The sequence below is a fragment of the Schistocerca nitens genome, chromosome 10 (assembly GCF_023898315.1).
Source record: "Schistocerca nitens isolate TAMUIC-IGC-003100 chromosome 10, iqSchNite1.1, whole genome shotgun sequence".
Taxonomy (NCBI): domain Eukaryota; kingdom Metazoa; phylum Arthropoda; class Insecta; order Orthoptera; family Acrididae; genus Schistocerca; species Schistocerca nitens.
Genome location: NC_064623.1, coordinates 125,392,792 through 125,405,826, shown reverse-complemented (window position 1 = coordinate 125,405,826; position 13,035 = coordinate 125,392,792). Strand labels below are relative to the sequence as shown.

Here is a 13,035-nt window from a genome sequence, read left to right as displayed (position 1 = left end):
TCATTCTTGTTTACACTGACTCACAAGCTCATGGCAGAGTGCTTTACATACAGTCTATTTTCTCGAGATTGGAATCAGTGATATCCTTCGAAGTTAAAAGAATAATTCGATATATTATCTACACTTAACACAGAGCAACATGTAACCTAACGTGCACCAAACACAAATTCATAATGATACCTATTTTTCACTGCAAACTAAGAATTTCTTGCAGCAGTTTACCTACTATTGAAATATCACAATAACTATGATCATAGGCGGTTCAGCATGAAGCTGATGACTTAAACTATAAGATGTGTGAGAATGAGAGTTTATTAGTGAGTAGTTTCCTTAAATTCATTTGAGAAAAATCATTGATTGGCTGACTTGCTCTTCAGGCAGTGAAGAGCCAGGCTAAGCAGGCCTGGCATTATACTGCGATCACCTGCTGCTGTGCCCAGCACACCCTGGCAACTATGCTTCCCTACACTTGCTGCGTACTGAACTGTCAAAAGTCATAACTTGTTTTAAATGCACTATAGAGGACACAGAGTAGGTGTTAATAGAAAAAGGTAATTGCTGGTGTATATTACTTATGCCACACCATTTCCTGAGTGCAAAATCTCACTCATCATGATGGGAGTCTGAATCAGTTTTTCAGATAAGCAGGAGGGAAGACATGGAGATGCAACACACAAATGACTGCATGGTCACGATCCTAATTTCATCTTCAAGTGAGGGGGTCTTTGCAGTTAAGAGACTTGATGAATTACTTTTAGGTCATTAAGCTAATTTGTTTTAAGCATCTACTACCTTAGATAACTATATGGCAGGTATAACCAACAGAAATATGCATGTGTACCCATGTCTGCAGACACTGACGAGCCAAAACATAACGACCACTACCCATTTCAAGACTGAATGTCAGCTGGCGATAATGTGGCTATGGGGCATGATAAGGAAAGTGAAAGGTAGACAAAACAAAACTACTAGAAAATATTTGCATTTTGCATACATGTATGTTTTCTGGAGTTTGAACTCTTTTCTGATTGTTACTCTTTCGATCCGCTACAAAGCCTGTTTTGCATCAGTTTCAAGAAAGTTTTGCATCACAGACTTTGCTTTCACAACCACCCTCCACAACGTCCAACAGTACCTACTCAGCACTACATGAGGTATGCAAGGTCTTGGTTTAGCTATGGTTGTTCTTTCGCATTTCCATTTTGCAGTCGCATCACCAACAGCTTCAGAAGGATTGAAATGTTCTTGATGGGTCTCATACTTGGATGATGACCAATGCCTCTACATCTACATCTATGTGATTACTCTGCAGTTCACAATAAAATGCCTGGCAGAGGGTTCAATGAACCGCCTTCAAGCTGTCTCTCTCTACTGTTCCACTCTCGAATGGCGCACGGGAAAAATGAGCACTTATATTTTCCTGTCTGAGCCCTGATTTCTCTAATGTTATCATGATGATCATTTCTCCCTATGTAGGTGGGTACCAACCGAATGTTTTCACAATTGGAGGAGAAAACTGGTGATTGAAATTTCATGAGAAGACCCCGTCGCAACGAAAAACGTCTTTGTTTTAATGATTGCCAGTCCTATTCATGTATCATGTCTGTGGCACTATCTCCCCTATTTCGTGATAATACAAAATGAGCTGCCCTTCTTTGAACTTTTTCGATGTCATCCGTAAGTCCCACCTGATGCGGATTCCTCACTGCACAGCAATACTCCAGAATAGGGCAGACAAGCATGGTGTAAGCGGTCTCTTCAGTAGAGATATTGCACCTTCTAAGTGTTCTGCCAATGAATGGCAGTCTTTGGTTTGCTCTGCCCACAACATTATCTATGTGATCATTCCAATTTAGGTTATTTGTAATTGTAATCCCTAAGTATTTAGTTGAATTTACAGCCTTCAGATTTGTGTCACTGATTGGGTAATTTGAAAATCACATTCAAAGTTAATGAACTCTCCTGACCAACTTATTCTGCTGTTACTGTCTGCCTGCTTAGCTAGGTGGTAACATGCCTGCCTTTCATGCAAGGAGGCCCGAGTTTGATTCCCGAGTGGGTTGGAGATTTACTCTGCTCGGGGACTGAATGTTGCATTGTCCTCATCATCATTTCATCCTCATCACCGGGATGCAAGTTGCCCAGTGTGGCAAGACCGAAATAAGACTTGCACTTGGCGGCTGAACTGCCTCGGATGGTGCCTCGCAGCCAACGATGCCATACGCTCATTTCATTTCATTTCTGCTGTTACTATTTCTCCATTGACAACCCAGTACTCCCCACCTCCTTATATACTGGTAGGTCAGCCTCTCGTGACATCTATCCAGTTACAGATTACATAGGGGTGACTGGAAACTTTTGATCAAATAGTGTATGTAGCTTGCTGCTAATCTGAGAAAATTTTTCTCTGAGATGACTGGAAAGCTTGTGCAATGGTAGAGCAACAACCCTGAAAATCTATGTTGAAAAATGATGTAATTTTGAATACTGCAGTATTGTTTTAATGAATGAGAAAATGCACTGCACACTTACTTTCAACACCCTCATGGAAGAAAGGACAGGATGATAGCACCTGTCTAAAGACACTCATGGCATTGGGGGAAACCATAGGGGGCAAAAGTTGTAGAGGAACACAAAAACTGAAATATGAGGATCATCCAACAATTAAGTTGTCCTGTTTTGTTAAGAAAGAACATAATTACATGAAAGACTTCATTGGCAATAGATCCAGCAATGTTTAAACTATTTTTTGACATCATAATTACCAGAATTGAGACACTTATATGGTGGGATCAATTTTTGTATTCCTGTTCCGTAAGAGTCTGCCACCCCAGAATGGGCCTAGCATTCTGGGGCTGCAAGGAAATTCTGTTCACTGACTTCCTGCCCAGAACTGAAACAGTGAAGGCTGACCATTACTTTGAAACACAGCAGAAATCGTGGCAGGGCATTCAAAACACGGGGCATGGAATGCAGATTGCAGGTGATGTACTTATCCGTGACAGTGTCTGTGGAGCTGTTTGATCATCCACCTTATAGTCTTTATCATGCTGGCAGCAGTTTAATTTTTTCTTGCACTTAAAAAAATTCTTGTCCTCTGGTCAGCATTTTCACAATGAAGAAGAGCTGGTGACAACTTTTGCAATGTGGCTCCACTCCCAGGAAGCACACTTCTACAACACAGTAATATAAGAATTGATGCCACAATATGATAACCATCTCAGTTCTGAAGGTAATTATGTCAAAAAATAGCTTGACCAATGTTGTATCGGTTGCCAATAAAGTTTTTTGTATAAATATGGTTTCTTTTTTTACTTTTCTCAAAAAAAGAGAAGTTAACATCTGCATGACACTCGTACACTACCTGATCAAAAGTAGCTGGACCCCCTAAGTAATGCAGAACTTTGGTGTTCACCTGCTTTATTTCTTTCTTGATAGTCTTTGGTGTTGACATAATGTGTTGTTATACTGGCTGAAAAATGGGGAGTGGAAGTTCAGCACTGACAACTGTAAATGATGTAGCCAACAGTCGCACAGTTGCATTTCACAGTTCTTTACTTCCACTGTTCACATCCCCCCAAATTTACACAGTTAATATGGCCAGTTCACTGTTGGTCAACTTTTGATAAGCCTCTTCAATAGTTTGCAGGAAAATGTCAGCACACTGCTACAATAACTAGTTCACCATTGAACATCTACGAACAGTAAAAACCTAACCACACAGTTCTTGCAGCATAATATGGTACATGTGGCACTATTGAACAGACACTGTCATTATTTTAACACATGACCTATTTGTGTTACACTTACTTCACGGTTAAGCTGATACATTGTTGTTGACCTAACCAATACAGGTTCCTCATCTGAAAATTGGCAGTGGACTGACTGTCTCGGAACCAAAAATTGGGCCATTATATATCCTCACAATAACAGGTACTGAAACTATACATTGTTTGATGTTTAATTTACAGAAATTACAATTAAAACATAACTCGTTCAATTAATAGAATATATAGAAAAATTCCTTCTTTTTAACAGTTTCTTCTATTACAAGTGTTAGATCGAATTATTTGTTTAAATGATGAAATTAACAGATACAGTTATACAAACAATACTTTTGACAAACCTGGTAATTATTTTGGAATTAAGTCAGAGCTGGCTTTGAAGATATGTTTTTGAATAGAACCAAATAAATATTTAAAGAATCCTAGTGGTGGTTCTTCCAAATGTTTATAATTAGTACAGAATTTATATTTGTTTATAAGTCAATAATAACATTTAAGTCACAAAACAATTACTGATTTCATCCTATAGCAATTATTAACTACGATTAGTAAAAATAAGTCCACAGCTCGTGGTCTTGCGGTTGCATTCTCACTTCGTGCGCACGGGATCCCGGGTTCGATTCCCGGTGGGGTCAGGGATTTTCTCTGCCTCAAGATGACTAGGTGTTGTTGTGTCATCTTCATCATCATTATCCATCCCCATTATGGTCGGAGGAAGGCAGTGGCAAACCACATCCGCTAGGACCTTGCCTAGTCGGCGGTGCGGGTCTCGTGCATTGTCCCCTATGCTCGTCAGAGTATGGGACCTCATCATCATCATCAGTCAAAATAAATTAGGAAATTGAGTACATACACAAAACTAAGCACAGAATTAGTTCTGGTACTATATTTCTTACGACTGAGGGCCAACCTTTCTCTTTTATGAAAATTCAGATTATACTCATGTATGTTAATGGTAATTATATAAAAAAAAAAAAGAATTTAAGGAGGCAGATGGCAAACCAAGCGGGGAAGTAAAGAGATCCCAGCTTGCTTTGTCACAAACTGACTGCTAGATGTCATGGGAGAAGGACCTGTCAGCATTAAAAGAGCTGGGGAGTATTATATTGTCAGAAGACAAGGAGTAGTTGCACAATGGACCATTCAGAGTAGTTCAGTGACTTTGAATGTGGACTAGTTACTGGATGTCACCTGATTAATACAACCATCAGCATCAGAGACATTTCAGCCCTTCTAAGGCTGCCCAGGTTAACTGCTGGTGATTTGGTTGTGAAGTGGACACGTGAAGGAACAGCTACAGCTAAATCGAAACCTGGCAGACCTCATACACTGATGGACAGGGACCATCAACCGTTGTGCAGTGTGGCTGTAAAAAATCATTTGAGGTGATGCAAAGGGCAATGTCACAGAAAAGTGAATGACTGGAAACAAGAGATTTTGAGTGATGAATCATGTTATACCCTGTGGCAGTCCAATGGAAGGATTTGAGTTTAGTGAATGCCAAAGAACATTATCTGCCAAGATGTGTAGTTTCAACAATGATGTATGGAGCAGTGGGAGTAGTGATATGGGATGTTTGTGGAGGTTAATGTGTGTGCTTAAAAAACGCTAAACGCAGAAAGGTATCAACAAATTTTACAGTGTTGTATACTGTGCACACTAGAGAAAAGTTTGGAGATGATGATAAACTGTATCAACATGACAGGGGAGCCTATCATCAAGCAGCCTCTGTAAGAGAGTAGCAGTCCTGAAATGAACTGGCTTGCCCAGAGTTCCAACCTAAACCTAATGGAACACCTACAGGATGAGTTAGAATATCAACTTTGCTACATACTCTAGCATCCAACATCGCTACCTTCTTCTCTGGTTTCAGCTCTTGAAGAAGAATGGTCTGCCATTCCTTCACAGATATTGAGACACCTCACTGAAAGTGTCCCCAGCAGGGTTCATTCATAAAGGTGAAGGGTGGTGACTTGCCATATTGACATCCACTAATAGTTGTCCAGATGCCTTTGATCAGAGAGTGTACATCAAAGAAATAACTTAGTAATATGCTCATTGGTGTTACTGTGAGATGAAGAGATTGACTTGAAATAGGAAATCACGGAGGGCTACACTATGTGATCAAAAGTATCCAGACATCTGCCTGAAAATGACGTATAAGTTCGTGGTGCCCTCCATCGGTAATGTTGGAATTCACTATGATGTTGGCCCACCCTTAGCCTTGATGATAGCTTCCACTCTCACAGGCATACGTTCAGTCAGATGCTGGAAGGTTTCTTGGGGAACGGCAGCCCATTCTTCATGGAGTGCTGCACTGAGGAGAGATATCGATATCAGTTGGTGAGGCTTGGCACGAAGTTGGCGTTACAAAACATTCCAAAGGTGTTCTATAGGATTCAGGTCAGGACTCCGTGCAGGCCAGTCCATTACAGGGATGTTATTGTTGTGCAACCACTCCACCACAGGCTGTGCATTATGAACAGGTGCTCGATCGTGTTGAAAGATGCAATCGCCATCCCCGAAATGCTCTTCAACAGTGGGAAGCAAGAAGGTGCTTAAAACATCAATGTTGGCCTGTGCTGTGATAGTGCCACACGAAACAACAAGGGGTGCAAGCCCCCTTCATGACCACACCATAACACCACCACCGCCGAATTTTACTGTTGGCAGCACACATGCTGGCAGATGACATTCACCGGACATTTGCCATACCCACACCCTGCCATTGGATCGCCACATTGTGTACAAAGATTCCTCACTCCACACAATGTTTTTCCACTCTTAAATTGTCCAATGTTTATGCTCCTTACACCAAGTGAGGTGTTGTTCGGCATTTACCTGCATGATGTGTGGCTTATGAGCAGCCACTTGACCATGAAATAAGTTTTCTCACCTCCTGCCTAACTGTCATAGTACTTGCAGTGGATCCTGATGCAGTTTGAAATTCCTGTGTGATAGTCTGGATAGATGTCTGCCTATTACACATCACAACCCTCTTCAACTGTCAGCGGTCTCTGTCAGTCGAGAGACAAGGTCAGTCTGTACGCTTTTGTGCTGTACATGTCCCTTCACATTTCCACTTCACTATCACATTGGAAACAGTGGGCCTAGGGATGTTACGGAGTGTGGAAATCTCGCATACAGATGTATGACACAAGTGACACCCAATAACCTGGCCACGATCGAAGTCCATGAGTTCCGCAGAGTGCCCCATTCTGCACTCTCACGTTGTCTAATGACCACTGAGGTCGCTGATATGGAGTACCTGGCAATAGGTGGCAGCATAATGCACCTAATATGAAGAATGTATGGTTTTGGGGGTGTCCGTATACTTTTGATCACATAGTGTATGTTGAACCAGTAAGAACTCTCTTTTTTTCAATACAACTCCAACACACGCATGCTTGCACATAGCTATCTGGCCACCCAACCATCAAAACACACACACACACACACACACACACACACACACACACACACAGAGAGAGAGAGAGAGAGAGAGAGAGAGAGAGAGAGAGACATTAGCTTTAATGTTGACCAGAGGTGTAAGGTTTGAAGGTGTGATGTGGACGTAGTACCTGGTGGTCGTGGCCAGCCGGCTTAGAGCCCATAGTCGAACGACTCCCACTCACTGAAGCGCGAGTCCTGCTTCTGCAGCAGCCGCTGCTGGCACGCTTCCAGGTAAGAGTCCTGGATACGGTACATTCCAGAGTTTGCCTGGAACATCAGTGTCTCCAGGATGCGCTCATTCTTGATCGCCTTGCTGGGCAGAACGATCTGTAAAATGAAAGCCATTATGCAGTTTTCATCATGCATTAATATCCTTCCCCCAATGGTTGTTATCACTAGGTAGCAATCTTGTACAGTCTTTATTTTGCAGCTTGAGGTGTACAAGTATCAATGTTTCAAATAACAAGAAAAATATATGCTAACAATATTTACTGTGTAATAAGAAATTGAAATATTACGAATTTGTGATCAGACCAGAAATAATGTATGAAGTGAAAACTCTTAATGCTAAGAAAAATGCTAGGACCCAAAAACAGCAGTGAATCAGAATACTTATTAAGGCCTAATACAGAGCTTTACCTGAAAGTAGAAAAGCTAACAGACACAATGAGAAAAATAAAATTAAAATTCTATGGATGCATAGCCTGCATGAAAAATGACAGTATAACTAGACAAATCTTTTGCTTACTAAGCAATTACAAATCCAAATTAACATGACTGGGAGGAGTAGGAAGTGATGTTGAAAATGTGGGAGTCAACATGGACACAATAAGAAACAAAACAGATATTCAGGAGAGGGAAAAAATCAAAAACTGGAAGAATGTAGATGCAGGAAGAGAAGCAACAACATTCTCAAAGAACGAAAGCAGTGTGGGCCCAAAGGAAACTGCAGTTGCAAATAAAGAAGCAGAAACAGTGGCTATTTATCGCACTCTCTGGAAGGATTATTCGGAATAAGAAAAATACTTGTTTAATATGTGTGCCCTCTGATGGACATCCACTGGCAGTACGTGAGGCAGGCTAGTGAAGGCAGGTGTCCTGACCTTGATGAGCTCCTGCGGAGAGATGCGGTACAGCTTGAGGTCCCTAGCAAGGCGCTCCATGATGCACTTGAACTCGAGCTTGGCATCCATCTTGGAGGAGGTCTTGGTGCGGATCTTGTTGCGCGCCCAGCCCAGCATCGCCTCGAACTTGCGCACCTCGGGGATCTCCAGGTTGCGGCACATGATCATCTGCACCATCGACTCGGACAGCATCATGAAGTCTTGCACTTGGAACAGCTGCACACAGAGGGTCCTTACTGTTGTTGAGTTTAGGACTGCCCAAAAGCACTGTTACTGGCACTATTGGGTATTTGAGCTATAAAGCACTACAATAGACTAAAAAGAAATTATATTGGCCAATGGAATGAAAGGAAGCATTTTTTTAAAGGAGGATCAAGAACAGACTGTGGAAGTTACAGTCTCTTAAATATGGCATATGAAGTATATGCAAAGATAACAGTAAATCCGATGAGAACCATTGAAGACAGCATATTACTCAAAGAACACACAGGTTTCCAGAAAGAAGATAGTGCTCAGATAACATTTTTGCATTAAAACAAGTGACACAAAAAAGAAGAGAATACAATGTAGAAATCTACATAGTCTTTATAGACTACAGCAAAGATTTTAATAATGTTTACACAGGAAAACTATTGATATTATGGAAAAAAGAGGAATACCACTACATCTGATTGAAGTTACCCAAAATAGAAGGGCATGATGAAAAATAATTCTTCAAAATTTCTTATGTGAAAGAGCTTAAGGCTTTCTAAATAAAACACACTTTATTAACATTTTACATATTTGTTCTTCATGTCTTCAAATTTACTTCTCATCATACTTACCTTGGTGATCAACAAATTTCTCCCAGCAAAAGACGAATTTGTTGATACCATCATTGTAGGATGTCGTGCTTTGTTGATGGAGCCACAACATCAACTCTGCCTGCACTGCTTCATCGTTATCAAAGTGAAGTCCTCAAATGCGTTCTTTAAGTTTCGGAAACATGAAAACTGTATGGGGCCAAGATGGGACTGTACGGAGGATGATCAATGACAGTGAACACGAGGCATCACATTGTTGCATATGTCACAGCGCTTATCTGTTGACTTGTATTGTCATGCTGAAGGAGAAGGAGCTCCATGAATAGACAAACTCTTCAAATTCAAAAATCAGGTATAGCATACTGTTTGTCACCCACCAACACAATTACATTAAGCACTGTTGCATTACATGCTACAATTCAGAACTGTTTAGTGACAGAGGGTTGCAGCGAAGGCAGAAAGTTCAGCAAGTAATATGCATGACATGAAACCAAACCATGAGATCATCAGTACAGCTGCTCAGGTAAGGCATGGAGTGGATCCATCTGTGCTGGCATGGAGAATACACCTGAACAAGTGGGCTTGCTCCGCACCAACTGTTCCTACAGTCATTGTGGAATGTAAGATCTGAGGATGATTTCTTAGAAGATAGAAACAGGTCATCTGAAAATAAAAATAAACAACTTAAACGTGATCACAAGTGTGAGTGTTGAAATAAGTTATAATACTGGGTTTTATTACTCAAAAAAGTCTTTGAGCCATTGACATACCTGAGCCACTTTATCAAATCTGCCTTTGCCCTTGTGCCTGGTTCATAGGATTTTATGCAAGAAAAGGGTAAGGTGAAGTTCACATGAGCGATGCTTTCTAAATGTGTGTAGATTTGTGGATAGAAGCTTTTCTGTAGTAAACTGACATCAAGGACATTGGTCTGCAATGTTTTAGTCTATTCTTTTAACCTTCTTATATATGGCAGTTGCCTGTGGTTTTTTGCAGTCACTTGGGACTCTGCTAAGCAAATGTTATCATTTGAAATGTGTTGTGGAATGTTTTGTCTTTCTGTTCTGTGATGTCCTGTGCAAGTAAACCTTTATAAGTGAGAAGCTGGGGACTTATGTATGTGAGACCGGCAACTGCTGTAGCCAAGAGTGACTTCCAGAAAATGTGGGGATACACACAATTTACCACCTGTCATTTTATCTGCAACTGTAAATATACCAGTATATAGGTATGTTTCAAGGAGGACAACACGATTCATACAGAGGCTGTTCAGTTAAAAAAAAATATTTTTATCTGAGTCTGCACTACCAGTGGTTTCAGGATTTGTCAGTGTCACATGGATTACAACACCCTTACACTAATTGCCTATAAGGATGTATGATATCACACCCTCAATGGATGATGATAAAACAAAAAAAAAATTATGATTACATATATCACAGAATATGAAGCAGATGAAGCAAAAAATTCATCCAGAAACTTTAATAATTAATAAGTATCGAAATTTGTGCAATATTATTTGGGATATGAGGTCAGTCGAAGGATGATAAATAGATAATGCTAAATGCAAATGAACATATGGCATTGTTGGCAGGGAGGCCCCTGTTTGGGGAAGTTCAGCCACCGAGTGCAAGTCTTATTTCATTTGACGCCACACTGGGCAACTTGTGCGCTGGTGATGAGGATGAAATGATGATGACGACAGCACAACACCCAGTCCATGAGTGGAGAAAATCCTCAACCCAATCAGGAATTGAACCTGGGTCCACATGCATGGGAGGCAATCAAGTTACCAACCAGCTAAGCAGGCGGAAATAGATAATGCTGATTCACAGGTACAGAGTTATCCTCCCTTATTTTTATAATCAGTACCAAGTTGCATTAAAAATTTCCGAATTATCACCTAGATAGCAATATCTTTGTATAAACTTCAACAGTTTCACACACAGAGCTACCCCAACAAGGTGACGTTGCCTCTCAGAAACCACTGGCAACTTAACATTCAAGAGCGCTCCTGCAAAATGTACAGTTACAATATTCGTGAAAAAGGAGTGAAACTTTGCCCTGTCATTGGTTTTGCTGGAAGCAGAGGCTTTAAGTAGCACTCAAGGTGAGCCATGGGCCTCCCTTTTTGGTCATTACTAGAGAAGATGAAGTTGTTTTAGGTGCCATGAATTAGACATTTTTGTAAGTTCTCAGAGGCTCAGAAATTTAGGTAAGTTCGCCAATTTTCAATAAGGACACCATTAAAGCATCTTGTTGCACACTACTCATGACAAATCGATCAATAGTTATTATGATAACATTTCTAAAGTATGTCAGAGTCCTAATCACAAGATCATCAATGCAGCTACTGAGGTAAGGCTGCCATTGTATTATCCCTCTCATGCTCACTATTATTCTCTTGTGTATTTTAACATTTCGTGTGTGTCATTTTTCTCCTGTTGATTGAACAGTGACTGTTGGTGCAGCATGCTATGAGAGAAGAATCGTTTAAGCAAGTTTTCCACAGTGTTACCTCATTAACTGATCAAGTGAGTTTCTTTTACCTGTATCTGGTGACTTTATTCAGTTTATGTATTTATTTGAGGTTATCCATGTATCTTATTTACATGGCTCTGTAACCTCCCTATCTGTCCTTAAATGAAGACCACCAAAGAAAAGGGGTTAAATCCACTTCTAAGTAAAAAGTGATTTTATGCTTTATTTATGTAGCTTAAATTTTGTGTATTAGAGTCTACAGATGCTTTATGGGAAAAAAAGTGATTTTTCACATGAATATTGGTTGTTTCAGTGTACAAGATTAGGGGAAAGGAGGCAAGTCCACCGCCTACTGTGAGGAAAAAAGAGGCACCCAAGTAATTTGCTTTATCACATTAAAAGAGTTTTTTTGTGTACTGTTAGCAAATCTGATCTTGAATAAATATATAGTTGCTTTATTTAAGACTGCAAACTTTTGTGGTAGTTGTCAATGAAGGCAAAATATCCTACAGTACAGTTGGGAAAAGAAGATCTCTGACAGGTGGCAGCACTATTGCCAGTCTTCAACTGTGAAGCCCAAACAACTGCAGGTGAAAACTAATTGTCTAGAACAATGACAAAATGAGGTGTTGCCATATAAACCAGTCAACAAAGATCGAGAAAGATTGAATAGTGGCAAAATTCATGTAGTTACAAATTTTTGTACAGTGGTAGGAGGAGCTGTGTGGGCAACATACCAAAAATCCTGACCAATTTGGTTTGAGCATGGGGGTGGGCAGCAGGGGCCATTTAAAGGTAGCTTTTCCTTTTCTTGAATACTCAAAAACAGCACCATCTAGTAAAAATGTTTCCCAGTACAAAATTAAATCACATTGTATTTCCTACAAAAAGAAGGTGCTATTCAGCTTTTCTCTAGAACCGACAGTTTCTACATTGCAGGATATGCAGTAACTGCAGATTATTAAAAATAATTTTAATGGTATAAAATTAATGGTTATTGTTAAATGAAGTGGGTTAAGAACTAATGTTATATGTGTGTACCACATGTAAGTGCAGGAGGACCATAAAAGGGATACATTGTATTCTGGAGGTGTAACAGGGTTGAGAGGGGTTGAGGGTAAAAGCGGATAGATAGAAGGTAGGTTACCAGATTGTGGTCATACACTCCCTGCCTTCATACAGGTGTAAGCTGAAGTGCAAGCAGGTGATTCTTGCTTCTCTCTACCCTATTATGTCAGAAGAAATGACTACAATGTATGTCACAAAGTTATACTACCCTTCCACAGCTCGCTTTATAGATCACTAGGGATGCAGTGCACTGACACGCCCAAGGGTTTTTAGATCCAAAAAGTGTGTTAGCACTACATGGAATATAAATCTGAGTTACTA

The 13,035-nt window shown here is 40.3% G+C and overlaps 1 protein-coding gene across 1 annotated transcript in view; it reads right to left on the bottom strand.

Moving 5' to 3' along the window:
- Positions 1-7,388: 7,388 nt before the first annotated feature.
- LOC126209928 (uncharacterized) overlaps positions 7,389-13,035 on the bottom strand; it is a 159,762-nt gene continuing 154,115 nt past the window's right edge. Inside the window, exons 7-8 of the mRNA XM_049939046.1 lie at positions 8,342-8,578; positions 7,389-7,565 (exon numbers count right to left, since the gene is read on the bottom strand). Coding sequence (XP_049795003.1) covers positions 7,389-7,565; positions 8,342-8,578 — 414 coding nt within the window. The remainder of the gene's footprint in view (positions 7,566-8,341; positions 8,579-13,035) is intronic.